General features: G+C 44.3%; 2 protein-coding genes across 2 annotated transcripts in view; both read right to left on the bottom strand.

Annotated features, from left to right (window-relative positions):
- Positions 1-501: 501 nt before the first annotated feature.
- Positions 502-4,227, bottom strand: LOC129856088 (alkaline ceramidase 1-like). Its single transcript, XM_055924208.1, has 7 exons — positions 4,224-4,227; positions 3,208-3,279; positions 3,156-3,172; positions 2,857-2,971; positions 2,513-2,701; positions 1,995-2,094; positions 502-1,620 (listed from the first exon to the last, which is right to left on the bottom strand). The coding sequence occupies exons 1-7, from the start codon at positions 4,225-4,227 to the stop codon at positions 1,416-1,418; spliced, it is 702 nt and encodes a 233-aa protein (XP_055780183.1). The 3' UTR covers positions 502-1,415.
- A 2,172-nt stretch (positions 4,228-6,399) lies between these two features.
- The window catches only part of LOC129855577 (unconventional myosin-If-like), a 34,928-nt gene continuing 23,164 nt past the window's right edge, over positions 6,400-18,163 (bottom strand). The window contains exons 16-28 of the mRNA XM_055923387.1: positions 17,706-17,787; positions 17,474-17,580; positions 17,102-17,200; positions 16,808-16,952; positions 16,514-16,628; positions 16,213-16,382; positions 15,930-16,075; positions 15,515-15,661; positions 15,246-15,394; positions 15,012-15,074; positions 14,619-14,817; positions 14,321-14,496; positions 6,400-6,886 (exon numbers count right to left, since the gene is read on the bottom strand). Coding sequence (XP_055779362.1) covers positions 6,810-6,886; positions 14,321-14,496; positions 14,619-14,817; positions 15,012-15,074; positions 15,246-15,394; positions 15,515-15,661; positions 15,930-16,075; positions 16,213-16,382; positions 16,514-16,628; positions 16,808-16,952; positions 17,102-17,200; positions 17,474-17,580; positions 17,706-17,787 — 1,675 coding nt within the window. The 3' untranslated portion in view covers positions 6,400-6,809. The remainder of the gene's footprint in view (positions 6,887-14,320; positions 14,497-14,618; positions 14,818-15,011; positions 15,075-15,245; positions 15,395-15,514; positions 15,662-15,929; positions 16,076-16,212; positions 16,383-16,513; positions 16,629-16,807; positions 16,953-17,101; positions 17,201-17,473; positions 17,581-17,705; positions 17,788-18,163) is intronic.

Raw genomic sequence — 18,163 nt, 5'->3', positions numbered from 1 at the left:
AATACTCCTCAGTTTCATCGGCTGTCCGGGCCCTGGTCTCAGACGATCCCGCAGGTGAAGAAGACGCATGTGGATGCCCTGGGCTGGCCTGGTTACATGTCGTCTGTGGTTGTGAAGTCGGTTGGACTTACTGCCAAGTTCTCAAAAATGACATTGGTGGCTCATGGTGGAGAAATTAACATTAAATTATCTGGCAACAGCTCTGGAGAACATTCCTGTAGTCGGCATGCCAATTGCAAGCTCCCTCAAAACTTGAGATGTCTGTGGCACTGTGTTGTGTGACAAAACTGCATATTTTAGAGTGGCCTTTTATTGTCCCCAGCACAAGGTGCACCTGAGTAATGGTCATGCTGTTTAATCAGCTTCTTGATATGCCACACCTGTCAGGTGGATGGATTATTTTAGCAAAGGAGAAATTCTCCTTAACAGGGATGTTAACAAATTTGTGCACAAAATGTGAGAGAAATAAACTTTTTGTGCATGTGGAAACATTTATGGGCTCTTTTATTTAAGTTCATGAAATATGGAACCAACACTTTACATGTTAGGTTTATATATTTTTTCAGTATATTTAGAAACGTCTCAAATTCATCAATGCATTTAACTCAGTAACTGTTAATCTTATTCATATACACATTTAATTGATCTCATAGATGTAGAATCCCACACATAACAAACCTTGAGATGGTCCTTACATTTTCTGTAATAACATCATAAAATACTTTGAGAAACCTGAGAGAGATAACCAATACTTAAATTAATACATCTTAAGATCTCTGAACCAAGACAAACATTTATGTGGTTGTATAAAATGTCTTAAACTTAGTTTAGTTCAGATCACACATAATATGATATTATCCCTGAAAAGGATGACAAATGTAAAGTTGTAGGTTATATAAACACACTCTACAAGCCCTTTACCCCTAAAATAGTGTGGTTGTGATTCAGCCCTACATCTAATCAAAGCTGTATTTTTGGGGTTGAAATAATCTCCATTCTCATCACTACAAAGACAATCACATTATTATACCAAAACACAGATATATACAAAATTGTTTTATAAAACATGATGTGCAGAGAATATCCATGCATATATGGATGCAAATAACAGATGAGTGCATTGATCAATTCACACAAAATGCATAGAAAAACATACACACATTAACTCTTGTTTAATTCCTTAACAAGTGCAAACCAAACAGAATATGCAAACATCGAAGTTGATGACCTGAGTGGCATTGATTCTGATATATCAAATAAGGAGCAATCTTATGAATTGCAACCATTTCTCAAAACGGAGTCACTGCTAAGTAAAAAGAAAGGCACTGCATTTGACACTTTTCCTTGCACGCCACTACATAGCACATTTCATCACCAAAGCCATCAAGTTGTCTCTTGGAGAAGTTGAACGTTCTCTAACATCTTTTCTGAGTCTTGATGGTTCCTTTCAGGACGATATAAGGCAAGCCCAGGACACAGTTGTCACTGGGCCAGTACTGAAGGCCTGGCAGGGAGTAAGGTATCTCATAGTTGGCATCCAAGTAGGCTATCAGGGTGCTTGCGTAGGCTACAGCGATCACAATCAGAATGTGCCTAGAGGGTGAATAGACACATGTCAGTCTGTTGATGATTATTCACAACATCAAAGAGAGAATATTATATCTAACTTCTGTTCACATCCTATCCCCTACTTTTACCAGATGCCATACAGGTAGCAGAAGTTGAGCTTTTGCCAGAGGATGCATCTGAAACAGTCACTGATCCAGTAGATGATTGCCATCCCCCACAGGCCAACACCAGACCAGCATAACCGTAGCACCTATTGGTCAGTACAGCTGTGAGTGGGGAGAATAAAGCAGAGCGATAAACACAGAGAGAGTGAGAGAATGAGCGAGAGAGGAACAGAAAGCAGTTATCAGACAGTGAACTGATGGAGTGATAGAATGTGCACTGGACAGTAATGTACAGTACAATAATGAGAGGTATTGCCTTACATCCTCATCTCCAGACCCAATGAGTAGGTGATGTAGAGGGCAAGGCAGTTGAGGACGTAGGCGTTGGCAGTGGGTTTGACAAAGGAGCACAGGGTGGACCCTTTTCAAAGTTCAATTGGGATTATGTTCACACACTCATTAATATTGCATTAATCTTTTCCCACCCTTTACTTTAATATTAACACAGTGTTAATGGGAGACTCATTCAGAAAGCTAGGAAGCCCCTCTCTCCGACTGGCTGGTGAATATAGCATACTGCAGGCTGCTCCTGGCCTGGTTGTCAGGCTCCTGGCTTAGCATGGCTTCTGTTTCAACCTGGCGTGCCCTGTAAAAAGATGCTGTCATTGTCTCCTGCCTTATTAACAGCCTACAGTACGTATTGCCGTTTGTTCCCTATAGAGAGAACAACCGCATGATCCTGTAGCAGGGAGATCTAAACACACATGGACGCTGCCCCATGGTTACATTGAATAGAGACAGGAAGGTGAAACACGGTATATGCTACTTCCAGTATTCACAGATAATGTTTTGGCTGCAGAAGCCTTGAGCAGGTGTTATGGTGGCCAACCTGTCATTGATGAAGCATGGGAATACCCTGCGTGAGAACCAGAGGGCGTAGCAGAGCCCCAGCACCAACAGGATGGACTGCTCATCCAGCATCTGGCCCATGAAGCTCAGAGTCATGTGGAAGTAGGCAGAGAAGAGACCTGTAGGGAGGGGACACACATTGATGCCCAGTTCCTAAATGGCCCCTAGCCCCGGCCCTACCCAGTATCTAAAGCAGACCGATGAGGGCACCTTGGGAGTGGAGTTATAACTTAATGAAGGTTGTTCTGATGTTTGGAGAGAAGAGTGGACACACCCAGAAAGATCATCATGATCCAGACCAGGTGTACAGCCAGGTTCCTCTCCCTGGCGTAGGGGTGCAGCAGGTACAGCATGATGGGGGAGATCACAAAGAAGAACAGACTGCTCATCTGGAGAAACAGAAAGGAGTGTTCTAAAAGAGGGATTCACAATGTATTGCAGTGAGTGATGCACCTGTCCACTACATCTATCATCATTGTGGCCATAAAAGATGGTCCTCCGCAAACAAATAAAATACAACAATACATTAGACAAGTGCACAGCAATGGAGTTTTAAAAAGGCACAGTAAGCACAGAGGTGTATATCTCAGCTGGATATTGTAAGAAATAAATCATGTTCACTTACAGTGTACTTCAGAGTGCCTGTAGTTCGCCTCACACCAGTCCAAATCTGAGCTTTCATAGGAGAACACATCATCTTCTCACTAGACTAGAACCCTGAGGGGGAGAAAGAAAGAATAGAGGAAGACCATTCAGGCCATTATTTTCTGTTACTTTCAGAGTTTCCAGCATACAACACAGTGTGACTAACAATGTGGAAGTAGCCTTTTTCAAAGACTCCACATGCTCATCCACTTTTTGAAGAATCCATAACAGGGACTGGCTCAAGTGAAATGTCTGTTGTCTGTTTGTCCCCCGTTGAAAAGATAAGCAAATATCCAGGTGTAGGTGTCTTGTCATGGGCTTCTTAAACCACAGTCACCAAAATGGATGGTTCCGTGTTGCTGTTGTTGTTCTGAATGTCACAATCCAATTATAATAAAGATAAATTATATGAGCTATTGTTGTTCAAAGATTATATTATAAATAGATGACAAACAGAGTAGGAAGGACTGTCAATGCACACTGTTCTGCTTCAACCATCCATACTGCAATCATGTGATGCTCCACAGTTAGCTTTGACCCAAAGCAAATATCTTATCACCATGTATGCAAGTAGGTTGCAAAAGACCTTGCATCGACAGACTCAATAATACAAGTCATAAATCATGAAATTGTCATCATCAAAACACCTGTCACCTGTGGTTATACATTATACTGACAACAAAACAGCACGTGTTTATATGGAATTGTATATGACCACCATCTCAGATGACTAGATAAAATCGATATAGAGCTTACCTCCAATTTTGTAATCCAAACACAACTACTTTCTTCTCCAAGTGGCATGTGGATTTTAATAGGGGACAAAATTCTCCCGATCCAGTTGCACTAGTCTTGACTGTGACTTCACGCCCTGGTCTGGCAAGAAATACTATTGTTAAATTGACACATTCCCGGTGCCATTGTTATATTACAACCTGTCAGTTCAATTTAGGCTTTAAGTTGAATGGAAACCAAATGCGCATGGGTAAGCTTTACTCATGAACGTAAAACCTGATATCCAAACTTCGCAACAGGCAACACGCTGTGATAAAAAAAGATTTTTAACTAAAACCTACAATATTAAAGCATTAAGTCATTCCTTATTGGGCATAGTTTGAAATTCTACTAAGCACCGCCAGCATTCAAAAGTGACCAAAACATCAGCCAGAAAGCATAGGAACTGAGAAGTGGTCTGTGGTCACCACCTGCAGAACCACTCCTTTATTGGGGGTGTCTTGCTAATTGCTTATAATTTCCACCTTTTGTCTATTCCATTTGCACAACAGCATGTGAAATTTATTGTCAATCAGTGTTGCTTCCTAAGTGGACAGTTTGATTTCACAGAAGTGTGATTGACTTGGAGTTACATTGTGTTGTTTAAGTGTTCCCTTTATTTTTTTGAGCAGTGTAGCTCAGTCAGCAGCACGGACACCTGTATAATGGTTCTCAATAGGGTTTTTCCTATTATGAATGTCTTGACTGGCTTATTCCCTACTCTTATAAAAGCACGTCATTACGTCAATATTGATGGACTGCATGTTTTATCCCATTTAAAAAACATATTGCCATTCATTAAAAAAGTAATCTAGGCCAATGCTAGTTTGAAGCAAGATGAGGGCCAAAGAGCCCAGACAATCATACAGTTGTATTTTCATGTTAAGAAGTCGGGTCAGTGATGTAAAGCTCCATGGAATGAGGTCATAGTTGAGACCAGCGCTACTAGTCTGTTTGTGGATCATCAGAATAAACAGGGGATCATGCTCAGCATCAACACAGTCTGGCTATTGTGCCTGTCTCCACAGGTACTAACGTAGGCTAATGTGATTAGCATGAGGTTGTAAGTAACAATAACATTTCCCAGGACATAGACTTATCAGATATTGGCAGAAAGCTTAAACTCTTGATAATCTAACTGAACTGTCCAATTTACAGTAGCTATTACAGTGAAATAATACCATGCTATTGTTTGAGGAGAGTGCACAGTTATGAACTTGAAAAGTTATTAATAAACCATTTAGGCACATTTGGGCAGTCTTGATACAATATTTTGAACAGAAATGCAATGGTTCATTGGATCAGCCTAAAACATACACTGCTGTCATCTAGTGGCAAACATCTAAATTGCGCCTGGGCTGGAATAATACATTATGGTGTTTCTTGCGTTTCAAAGATGATGGTACAGAAAAAATACAAAAAAACAAAAATGTTTTTTTCTTTGTATTATCTTTTACCAGATCTAATGTGTTATATTCTCCTACATTAATTTCACATTTCCACAAACTTCAAAGTGTTTCCTTTCAAATTGAAAAAAAGGGATGGATCCTTAAGAGGTTTTTAACATGCACCCCATAGCTATTTGTATGGCTGTATTCATGAAGTATGTAGTCTGCTCATAACAGAACATGTAGTTTTATCGTCAAGGCATGTTTTTATAAAACATACTTGCTGCATGCTTCAGTAACTGCTCCAATGAATAGTATAAACCTGCAGCCACACATTGACCATTGTAAATGATTAGCATTTCAATTTTGAACACGTGAAGTTCCGAGTTGTATTCACGGCTCACCTGCTGGACCAGTGTTCCCAGCTGGAGAATAATCTGCTGCGCTGCACTCTCTTTTGTCCACCTGTCATTCACAACCACCTGTAGGAATCATTAGGCTACCAATTCCAGGTGACACATCATTCATAGCCATAATGAAGACAGCATTCATACAGGGTTACGACACTTCGAACAAGGATCCATTCTAGGGTTCATCACACATCGCTAACATGATGTAAGAATGAGGTGGTCTTTAAGCATCAAGTTTAATTTAGTTACACATGATGCCAATGACGATGCAAACAGTGTATCAATCATTTGGGTTTATAGAAAATATTTCTTTATTGTGACCACTGTCACTGGGCAAAAAATATAAATTCTCTGTTAATTTGTTAATTTCAATGGGAAGTTATTTTACAACAGTTATAAAATAAGTCCATAAACTAGTTTTGTAATGAATCCAACATAGCAGAAAGAAGCTTATAACACCAAACAACCATGTATATTATCATACATCAGTCAACCTTTCATTTTCAGAGCATTTGCAAGAATTGAAGACATGGAAATGGTGCAACAGTACCTCCTACTGGTTGCTTACAGGTAGTATTTACTTGAATAGAAAACATGGACTTTTGGGATGATTTTTAATCAACACTTGATGCCCCTACATTTGATATCACAAAGCAATTTTTTATGTGCATAAAATCATTGCATCTTCTTTTGCGTTAGCACCTCAAGCTTTGCATCAAAGTCCTCTTCTGTGAAACTGGAATAAGGCCCAGTTAAATCAGTTATGGCTGACAATATAACACAAATGAAAAATAAAAAGGCATAGTCTTCTGTTTCAGAAAGCTTTTCAACATGTTTCTTTCTCTGTACTGATATTGTTGTGCAGATAATACAAAGAACTGGTGTCAACATGACGATCCTGTTGAAACGCTTGTGAATCAGATATTACTGTTTGGCTCACATGCAATTCACCATTGCTTTACAGTGGATCGTTATGTCATTCAGCTTTTTGGCCACGGGACAGGCAGTCATCAGATTTTCTCCACATAGTTCCCAGGGAAGAGTCCCTCCTTGCCACGAAACCTGCCCCTCCACCAGCCTGATGCATCTGCAAGGGAAAGGTAACTTTTCAGCAATGGTGTTCTAGTGCCAAACATTACAGCAGTGGTGTACTAGTGCCAAGCATTACAGCAGTGGTGTACTAGTGCCAAACATTACAGCAGTGGTGTACTAGTGCCAAACATTAAAGCAGTGGTGTACTAGTGCCAAGCATTACAGCAGTGGTGTACTAGTGCCAAACATTACAGCAGTGGTGTACTAGTGCCAAACATTACAGCAGTGGTGTACTAGTGCCAAACATTACAGTAGTGGTGTACTAGTGCCAAACATTACAGCAGTGGTGTACTAGTGCCAAACATTACAGCAGTGGTGTACTAGTGCCAAACATTACAGCAGTGGTGTACTAGTGCCAAACATTACAGGAGTGGTGTTCTAGTGCCAAGCATTACAGGAGTGGTGTACTAGTGCTAAACATTACAGCAGTGGTGTACTAGTGCCAAGCATTACAGCAGTGGTGTTCTAGTGCCAAGCATTACAGCAGTGGTGTTCTAGTGCCAAACATTACAGCAGTGGTGTACTAGTGCCAAACATTACAGCAGTGGTGTACTAGTGCCAAACATTACAGCAGTGGTGTACTAGTGCCAAACATTACAGCAGTGGTGTTCTAGTGCCAAACATTACAGCAGTGGTGTACTAGTGCCACGCAATACAGCAGTGGTGTACTAGTGCCAAACATTACAGCAGTGGTGTACTAGTGCCAAACATTACAGCAGTGGTGTTCTAGTGCCAAACATTACAGCAGTGGTGTACTAGTGCCAAACATTACAGCAGTGGTGTACTAGTGCCAAACATTACAGCAGTGGTGTACTAGTGCCAAACATTACAGCAGTGGTGTTCTAGTGCCAAACATTACAGCAGTGGTGTTCTAGTGCCAAACATTACAGCAGTGGTGTTCTAGTGCCAAGCATTACAGCAGTGGTGTTCTAGTGCCAAACATTACAGCAGTGGTGTACTAGTGCCAAACATTACAGCAGTGGTGTTCTAGTGCCAAACATTACAGCAGTGGTGTTCTAGTGCCAAACATTACAGCAGTGGTGTACTAGTGCCAAGCATTACAGCAGTGGTGTTCTAGTGCCAAACATTACAGCAGTGGTGTTCTAGTGCCAAGCATTACAGCAGTGGTGTTCTAGTGCCAAGCATTACAGCAGTGGTGTTCTAGTGCCAAACATTACAGCAGTGGTGTTCTAGTGCCACGCAATACAGCAGTGGTGTACTAGTGCCAAACATTACAGCAGTGGTGTTCTAGTGCCACGCAATACAGCAGTGGTGTACTAGTGCCAAACATTACAGCAGTGGTGTACTAGTGCCAAACATTACAGCAGTGGTGTTCTAGTGCCAAGCATTACAGCAGTGGTGTTCTAGTGCCAAACATTACAGCAGTGGTGTACTAGTGCCAAACATTACAGCAGTGGTGTACTAGTGCCAAACATTACAGCAGTGGTGTACTAGTGCCAAACATTACAGCAGTGGTGTACTAGTGCCAAACATTACAGCAGTGGTGTACTAGTGCCAAACATTACAGCAGTGGTGTTCTAGTGCCAAACATTACAGCAGTGGTGTACTAGTGCCACGCAATACAGCAGTGGTGTACTAGTGCCAAACATTACAGCAGTGGTGTTCTAGTGCCAAGCATTACAGCAGTGGTGTACTAGTGCCAAGCATTACAGCAGTGGTGTACTAGTGCCAAGCATTACAGCAGTGGTGTACTAGTGCCAAACATTACAGCAGTGGTGTACTAGTGCCACGCATTACAGCAGTGGTGTACTAGTGCCAAACATTACAGCAGTGGTGTACTAGTGCCACGCATTACAGCAGTGGTGTAATAGTGCCAAACATTACAGCAGTGGTGTACTAGTGCCACGCATTACAGCAGTGGTGTACTAGTGCCAAACATTACAGGAGTGGTGTTCTAGTGCCAAGCATTACAGCAGTGGTGTTCTAGTGCCAAGCATTACAGCAGTGGTGTACTAGTGCCAAACATTACAGCAGTGGTGTACTAGTGCCAAACATTACAGCAGTGGTGTACTAGTGCCAAACATTACAGCAGTGGTGTTCTAGTGCCAAACATTACAGCAGTGGTGTACTAGTGCCAAACATTACAGCAGTGGTGTACTAGTGCCAAACATTACAGCAGTGGTGTACTAGTGCCAAGCATTACAGCAGTGGTGTACTAGTGCCAAACATTACAGCAGTGGTGTTCTAGTGCCAAGCATTACAGCAGTGGTGTACAAGTAACAAGCATTACAGCAGTGGTGTACTAGTGCCACGCATTACAGCAGTGGTGTACTAGTGCCACGCATTACAGCAGTGGTGTACTAGTGCCACGCATTACAGCAGTGGTGTACTAGTGCCACGCATTACAGCAGTGGTGTACTAGTGCCACGCATTACAGCAGTGGTGTACTAGTGCCAAACATTACAGCAGTGGTGTTCTAGTGCCAAGCATTACAGCAGTGGTGTACAAGTAACAAGCATTACAGCAGTGGTGTACTAGTGCCACGCATTACAGCAGTGGTGTACTAGTGCCATGCATTACAGCAGTGGTGTACTAGTGCCACGCATTACAGCAGTGGTGTACTAGTGCCACGCATTACAGCAGTGGTGTACTAGTGCCAAACATTACAGCAGTGGTGTACTAGTGCCATGCATTACAGCAGTGGTGTACTAGTGCCACGCATTACAGCAGTGGTGTACTAGTGCCACGCATTACAGCAGTGGTGTACTAGTGCCACGCATTACAGCAGTGGTGTACTAGTGCCACGCATTACAGCAGTGGTGTACTAGTGCCACGCATTACAGCAGTGGTGTACTAGTGCCAAACATTACAGCAGTGGTGTACTAGTGCCAAACATTACAGCAGTGGTGTACTAGTGCCAAACATTACAGCAGTGGTGTTCTAGTGCCAAACATTACAGCAGTGGTGTACTAGTGCCAATCATTACAGCAGTGGTGTACTAGTGCCACGCATTACAGCAGTGGTGTACTAGTGCCAAACATTACAGCAGTGGTGTACTAGTGCCAAACATTACAGGAGTGGTGTTCTAGTGCCAAGCATTACAGCAGTGGTGTACTAGTGCCAAACATTACAGCTGTGGTGTTCTAGTGCCAAACATTACAGCAGTGGTGTACTAGTGCCACGCATTACAGCAGTGGTGTACTAGTGCCAAAAATTACAGCAGTGGTGTACTAGTGCCAAGCATTACAGCAGTGGTGTACTAGTGCCAAACATTACAGCAGTGGTGTACTAGTGCCAAGCATTACAGCAGTGGTGTACTAGTGCCAAACATTACAGCAGTGGTGTACTAGTGCCAAACATTACAGCAGTGGTGTTCTAGTGCCAAACATTACAGCAGTGGTGTACTAGTGCCAAGCATTACAGCAGTGGTGTACTAGTGCCAAACATTACAGCAGTGGTGTACTAGTGCCAAGCATTACAGCAGTGGTGTACTAGTGCCAAACATTACAGCAGTGGTGTACTAGTGCCAAACATTACAGCAGTGGTGTTCTAGTGCCAAACATTGCAGCAGTGGTGTACAAGTAACAAGCATTACAGCAGTGGTGTACTAGTGCCACACATTACAGCAGTGGTGTACTAGTGCCAAACATTACAGCAGTGGTGTACTAGTGCCAAACATTACAGCAGTGGTGTACTAGTGCCAAACATTACAGCAGTGGTGTACTAGTGCCAAACATTACAGCAGTGGTGTACTAGTGCCAAACATGACAGCAGTGGTGTACTAGTGCCAAACATTACAGCAGTGGTGTACTAGTGCCAAACATTACAGCAGTGGTGTACAAGTAACAAGCATTACAGCAGTGGTGTACTGGTGCCACGCATTACAGCAGTGGTGTACTAGTGCTAAACATTACAGCAGTGGTGTACAAGTAACAAGCATTACAGCAGTGGTGTACTGGTGCCACGCATTACAGCAGTGGTGTACTAGTGCCAAACATTACAGCAGTGGTGAACTAGTGCCAAACATTACAGCAGTGGTGTACTAGTGCCACGCATTACAGCAGTGGTGTACTAGTGCCAAGCATTACAGCAGTGGTGTACTAGTGCCAAACATTACAGCAGTGGTGTACTAGTGCCAAACATCACAGCAGTGGTGTTCTAGTGCCAAACATTACAGCAGTGGTGTACTAGTGCCAAACATTACAGCAGTGGTGTACTAGTGCCAAACATTACAGCAGTGGTGTACAATTAACACGCATTACAGCAGTGGTGTACTGGTGCCACGCATTACAGCAGTGGTGTACTAGTGCCACGCATTACAGCAGTGGTGTACTAGAGCCAAGCATTACAGCAGTGGTGTACTAGAGCCAAGCATTACAGCAGTGGTGTACTAGTGCCAAACATTACAGCAGTGGTGTACTAGTGCGAAGCATTACAGCAGTGGTGTACTAGTGCGAAGCATTACAGCAGTGGTGTACTAGTGCCAATCATTACAGCAGTTGTGTACTAGTGCCAAGCATTACAGCAGTGGTGTACTAGTGCCAAACATTACAGCAGTGGTGTACTAGTGCCAAACATTACAGCAGTGGTGTACTAGTGCCAAACATTACAGCAGTGGTGTACTAGTGCCAAGCATTACAGCAGTGGTGTACTAGTGCCAAACATTACAGCAGTGGTGTACTAGTGCCAAACATTACAGCAGTGGTGTACTAGTGCCAAACATTACAGCAGTGGTGCACTAGTGCCAAGCATTACAGCAGTGGTGTACTAGTGCCAATCATTACAGCAGTGGTGTACTAGTGCCAAGCATTACAGCAGTGGTGTACTAGTGCCAAACATTACAGCAGTGGTGTACTAGTGCCAAACATTACAGCAGTGGTGTACTAGTGCCAAGCATTACAGCAGTGCTGTACTCGTGCCACACATTACAGCAGTGGTGTACTAGTGCCAAGCATTACAGCAGTGGTGTTCTAGTGCCAAGCATTACAGCAGTGCTGTACTCGTGCCACACATTACAGCAGTGGTGTTCTAGTGCCAAGCATTACAGCAGTGGTGTACTAGTAACAAGCATTACAGCAGTTGTGTACTAGTGCCAAGCATTACAGCAGTGGTGTACTAGTGCCAAACATTACAGCAGTGGTGTACTAGTAACAAGCATTACAGCAGTGGTGTACTAGTGCCAAACATTACAGCAGTGGTGTACTAGTGCCACACATTACAGCAGTGGTGTACTAGTGCCAAGCATTACAGCAGTGGTATACTAGTGCCAAACATTACAGCAGTGGTGTACTAGTGCCAAACATTACAGCAGTGGTGTACTAGTGCCAAACATTACAGCAGTGGTGTGTTATGTGTTTCAGACATAAGGAAGTGGATGGCTGAAAACTTTTTACTTTTAAACTCGGACAAAACAGAGATGCTTGTTCTAGGTCCCAAGAAACAAAGAGATCTTCTGTTAAATCTGACAATTAATCTTGATGGTTGTAACGTCGTCTCAAATAAAACTGTGAAGGACCTCGGCGTTACTCTGGACCCTGATCTCTCTTTTGACGAACATATCAAGACTGCAGTGGTGTACTAGTGCCACGCATTACTGTTTCAAGGACAGCTTTTTTCCATCTACGTAACATTGCAAAAATCAGAAATGTTCTGTCCAAAAATTATGCAGAAAAATTTATCCATGCTTTTGTTACTTCTAGGTTAGACTACTGCAATGCTCTACTTTCCGGCTACCCGGATAAAGCACTAAATAAACTTCAGTTAGTGCTAAATACGGCTGCTAGAATCCTGACTAGAACCAAAAAATGTGATCAAATTACTCCAGTGCTAGCCTCCCTACACTGGCTTCCTGTTAAGGCAAGGGCTGATTTCAAGGTTTTACTGTTAACCTACAAAGCGTTACATGGGCTTGCTCCTACCTATCTTTCCGAGTTGGTCGTGCCGTACATACCTACACGTACGCTACGGTCACAAGACGCAGGCCTCCTAATTGTCCCTAGAATTTCTAAGCAAACAGCTGGAGGCAGGGCTTTCTCCTATAGATCTCCATTTTTATGAAATGGTCTGCCTACCCATGTGAGAGACGCAGACTCGGTCTCAACCTTTAAGTCTTTATTGAAGACTCATCTCTTCAGTAGGTCCTATGATTGAGTGTAGTCTGGCCCAGGAGTGTGAAGGTGAACGGAAAGGCTCTGGAGCAACGAACCGCCCTTGCTGTCTCTGCCTGGCCGGTTCCCCTCTCTCCACTGGGATTCTCTGCCTCTAACCCTATTACAGGGGCTGAGTCACTGGCTTACTGGTGCTCTTTCATGCCGTCCCTAGGAGGGGTGCGTCACTTGAGTGGGTTGAGTCACTGACGTGATCTTCCTGTCTGGGTTGACGCCCCCCCCTTGGGTTGTGCCGTGGCGGAGATCTTTGTGGGCTATACTCGGCCTTGTCTCAGTATGGTAAGTTGGTGGTTGAAGATATCCCTCTAGTGGTGTGGGGGCTGTGCCTTGGCAAAGTGGGTGGGGTTATATCCTTCCTGTTTGGCCCTGTCCGGGGGTATCATCGGATGGGGCCACAGTGTCTCCTGACCCCTCCTGTCTTAGCCTCCAGTATTTATGCTGCATTAGTTTGTGTCGGGGGGTTGGGTCAGTTTGTTATATCCGGAGTACTTCTGTCTTATCCGGTGTCCTGTGTGAATTTAAGTATGCTTTCTCTAATTCTTTCTTTCTTTCTCTCTTTCTTTCTCTATCTCGGAGGACCTGTGCCCTAGGACCATGCCTCAGGATGACCTGACATGATGACTCCTTGCTGTCCCCAGTCCACCTGGCCGTGCTGCTGCTCCAGTTTCAACTGTTCTGCCTGCGGCTATGGAACCCGGACCTGTTCACCGGACGTGCTACCTGTCCCAGACCTGCTGTTTTCAACTCTCTAGAGACCGCAGGAGCGGTAGAGGTACTGTTGGCTATGAAAAGCCAACTGACATTTACTCCTGAGGTGCTGCACCCTCGACAACTCCTGTGATTATTATTATTTGACCATGCTGGTAATTTATGAACATTTGAACATCTTGGCCATGTTCTGTTATAATCTCCACCCGGCACAGCCAGAAGAGGACTGGCCACCCCTCATAGCCTGGTTCCTCTCTAGGTTTCTTCCTAGGTTTTGGCCTTTCTAGGGAGTTTTAGCCACCTTGCTTCTACACCTGCATTGCTTGCTGTTTGGGGTTTTAGGATGGGTTTCTGTACAGCACTTTGAGATATCAGCTGATGTACGAAGGGCTATATAAATAAATTTGATTTGATTTGATGTACTAGTGCCAAGCATTACAGCAGTGGTGTACTAGTGGCAAGCTTCAAACACCTCAGTAGGTGCTCTAGTCTCCTCTTAATTTCCCCATTCCTTTGTTCAGAATGGACACAGTTTCTTTTTTCACAAATAAACAATTGAATACTATTCTATTGCCTCCCTACGTGTACCTTACCTTCATTGAGCAGGTCGATGACATCATTGGCGTCGAAGCTGAGCTCATCGGTGTCCTGGCCAGCGTACTGGTACAACGCCCGGCAACGTGGGTCCATGGGGCGGGGCTGGGCCTTGGACCGGCTGATTGGGGCCGGGGGCGGCCGCTGGCTGCTGATACTCCTCCTCCTCTGCATTCTGAAGAGAGGTATAAAGGGATGAGATATACAGGGAGAGAGATGAGAGCTCAAATTCTATCCTTCATTGCAGATAGTATATTTTTGTGAATGCCCAATGTATGCTCAGTTTATTCAGCTCACCCAGACACGCCCTGGTCAGGTACGTTGAGGAAGTCCAGGTTCCCCTGTTGAGTCTGAGTCTGAGCCGGGCCTCGTCTGGGATTCTGGGAGCCCAGTTTGGGGAGCACGGCGCTGGGGGGGCGGTTCTGTTTCTGGGAGGTGTAGGTGTGCTGCTGGGGCGGTGGAGCACCTCTACCTCTGGGTGCACCATTCTGGGACCCTAGTCAAAGAAGAGGAACAGAGATACAAGGTAAACACAAGACAGACATACAGTACATCCATTCATACACAAATAACTCAACAGAATTATCATGGTGGTGGTACACAGTTCATAGTAAGGATTGCAAGTCCATGTTCATGGGTTGATTATTGCTGATGACGTAGGAACATGTCTGAACAGATTCATGAGTTTACCTCTACTGGGAGGCTGACTCCTGCCGCCTGCACGGATCTGTAGCGCTCCCTTCTTGGTGGGCTCTGACAAAATAAACATGTTGAGTTTTAAAGGATGACGTATTAGGAAAAATAATATATGTTATACATCAAGTTAGCCTGAGTGTTCTATAGATATACACGTCCATCTGTATCTACAGTATGTCTCTCTCTTTTCTCCTTCTGCATGTGCTTCTCTCTCTTCCTGTTACTCACTGGAGGTCTTGGGCAGGCCGTCTCCCACCGTGATGGTGAGGGTCTTTCCAGCTGGTTTGATCTCTGCCAGGTCCCCCTGTCCCCTCTGGAACACCACAACACGGGTGCCCCCTCCTCCCCAGCCCTCCTTCTTCACCCGGAACTCCAGCCTACAGAGAGCCACAACAGCGGATGATTTTACTAGATGCTTTTATCCAAAGTTAATCCAATCCACTAAACCATGGAGTCATACAGCAAGGATTCGCTATCCAGTATGTGTGTAGTCCTACCTGTCATTGAAGGAGAGAGACAGCTTGTTCTTGGTCACCTCTTCATAGCGCTTACAGAGCAGGCTGAGGAACTCAGTTTTGAAGTTGGACTCCAGCAGACTATCATACTGAGTCTCATGCACGATGAAGAAATCATCCTGTCTCATACTACAGGGAGAGGGAGAAATATATAAATGGAGAGAAATATATAAATGGAGAGTTTTACAGGATTGGCATTGGTAGAGGAAGTGTCATACCCACACAGGCGGGGGATATAATTGCACAATGCAGAGTTTTAAAAGATCCTGTGTTATCAGTTCCTGTTTTACAATTAACCACACTAACCACAAAAACTCCCATTGACACTGCCTGGAGATGACATCACACTGCACTGTTACATGCTGTTCTAAGTTCAGCAGTGAGAAAAAAGCTTTACCTGAGAGAGATAGAGTGGATACTCTCAAACTCCAGCTTCCGTTTTAACACCTCCTTTATCTGTCCCTTCTCTGGCCCCTTCTTCACCTTCTCTCTGCCTATCAGGTAGATGCCTTTGGGAGACAGAATCAGGTCCCTCTTGATGGACTGGAGAGAGAGATAATAGAAGAGAGTGAGTGGGTAGAAATGGAAGAAGTAAGAAGTCAACCCCATGCTGTGCTGTTAACCCCGGCCTTGGCTCGGTTTTCCTCACCACAGTGTGGTAGAGGAAGTGGTATGCTCACCTTGAACCTGCGGTCAAACTTGTTGACAGAGTCTGCAAAGTCGACTCGCTCCCTCTTGGCCAGGAACTGTCTGAGCTCAGGCCTCTGCTCCAGTCCCAGATAGTCTCCTACAAAGTTCCTGTTGATGCTGTTCCTCCTCCGCTCCTTAGAGTTGTACAGGATGTCTGAAGCTGGGGACAACATGGGAGAGAGAGTTCCTGGGAATGCATATTCATTGCTGTATATTCACATTAATTTATGTATAATCATTTTTCTTTCTTGTTCCATCCCCACACCTCTCCGGGATCATTGACACACTCACCATCTTCCCTCATCTGTTCATATTTCCGCCTGGCGATGTACTTCCTCCAGGCCTTCTGGATGGTCCTGGCGAACGTGTCAAATTTCCTCTCCCGCATCTCCTCCAATAGGAAGAGCTAGAGGAGACGGAGGAGAGAGGGAATGCTTACATCAAATAAACAATTTTGCATTGTAAAAGATGAATACCTCACACCTTTTAATGTCGTTAATTTATTCACCCTTAAACTGGGAAGTCCCATTGAGATGAAAGAAACAGAACTTTTCCCAGGGAGAACTACAGTATGTGGGCCCCTACCGACTCTGGGGCCTTGACGAAGACCTTGGAGCGCCCCATCTGGTACTGGTCTGTGTCCATGTTGACAGAGCGGAGGAGATGCAGAACCCCCTGCTGCTCTCCCCCCCGCCAGTTTGGCCACGTCTCTGCCGTCAGGATGGCGTACCTGTAGGCCAAACACAGTGAGTCAGGTACTGGGTAGAGCATACAGTAGACTCTCCATCCACCCACACACACTGAGAGGACACCCAGCAGACACTGAACGACACCCAGCAGACACTGAACGACACACACCTAAGAGTAAGTAAGACTCACCTCTGTAGGAACTTATTGAAGACTCTGCGGTAGGCATAGCCGGCTCGACGTACACGGATATTCTCCCGCAGCCCAAGGTACTCCACCTGGTGCTTTGCCCTAAATACATACATACATACATTCATATATACACACACACACACACACACACACACACACACACACACACACACACACACACACCCACACCCACACCCACACCCACACCCACACACACACACACACACACACAAACACACACACACACAGGTTCAATATCCCCTATGTTCTAATGTTCCAAACCTGAGCATTATAGCGCCTGAATTCTTCTGAATTCCCTAAATATTCTGCCATTGTATATGATGTCTGTTAGGGGGTGTTATAGGGACACACCGACTCTCTTCCCAGTCCTTGGGTCTCTTAGTCTCGTTGGGTTTGATACATCGGATATAGTGGGGGGTGCACTTCATCAACGTGTTCACCAGATCATTGGCTTGTTTCTGCAGAGAGAACATAAGGGATGGATGTACCACCACATACTGATGAAGCTGAAATCTTTGGGAGTGCTGTTACACTCAGCCACTGAACCATAGTTCTGGTACAGTAGTAGAGTGGGGACTGTTACCTTGATCTTACAGCTAGCAGTGGTGGGCCTGCTCTTCTTGTCTGTGTTGAGGTTCTCAGGGAAGAGGCTGCGGATGAAGGCACTGTGGGGACAAGATGGAGGACCATATTGAATTGCATTTCATATTAAGTTAGGCTTGCAAGCATTTTAGCTAGGTAGCCTATGAAAACAAAAACTAAAAGTGTACTGAATGGCAGAGTCATGAAAGAGAGGAGGATGGCATTGGGTTTCAACTTTTTGTTTTTCACTTGCGCAAGCAAGCACGCACACACAGAAATCAGTACCATGGACAGCCACATGATATTTTGCAACATTGATTGGGACTACATTGTTTTGTTATCTTTAAGTTTGTTTTCAATGCATTAAACTAAGCCTTGTTGATTTGATGACATTTAAATGTTTAAGTTGAAATGGTGCTGGAATAGCGGAGGCAGTGCTCATGTTGTCTCTGTGCTGAC

The sequence above is a fragment of the Salvelinus fontinalis genome, chromosome 5 (genome assembly GCF_029448725.1).
Source record: "Salvelinus fontinalis isolate EN_2023a chromosome 5, ASM2944872v1, whole genome shotgun sequence".
NCBI classification, from domain to species: Eukaryota; Metazoa; Chordata; class Actinopteri; order Salmoniformes; family Salmonidae; genus Salvelinus; species Salvelinus fontinalis.
This window is presented reverse-complemented; position numbering and strand designations above follow the sequence as displayed.

What these genes read in the sequence shown, in the direction of transcription:
- LOC129856088 (XM_055924208.1), bottom strand. An exon ending in CTGCAGCCAAAACATTATCT is followed by an intron (nt 2,095 to 2,512) that starts GTGAATACTGGA and finishes AACTTTGAAAAG; the next exon opens with GGTCCACCCTGTGCTCCTTT. An exon ending in TTGGGTCTGGAGATGAGGAT is followed by an intron (nt 1,621 to 1,994) that starts GTAAGGCAATAC and finishes AATCATCAACAG; the next exon opens with ACTGACATGTGTCTATTCAC.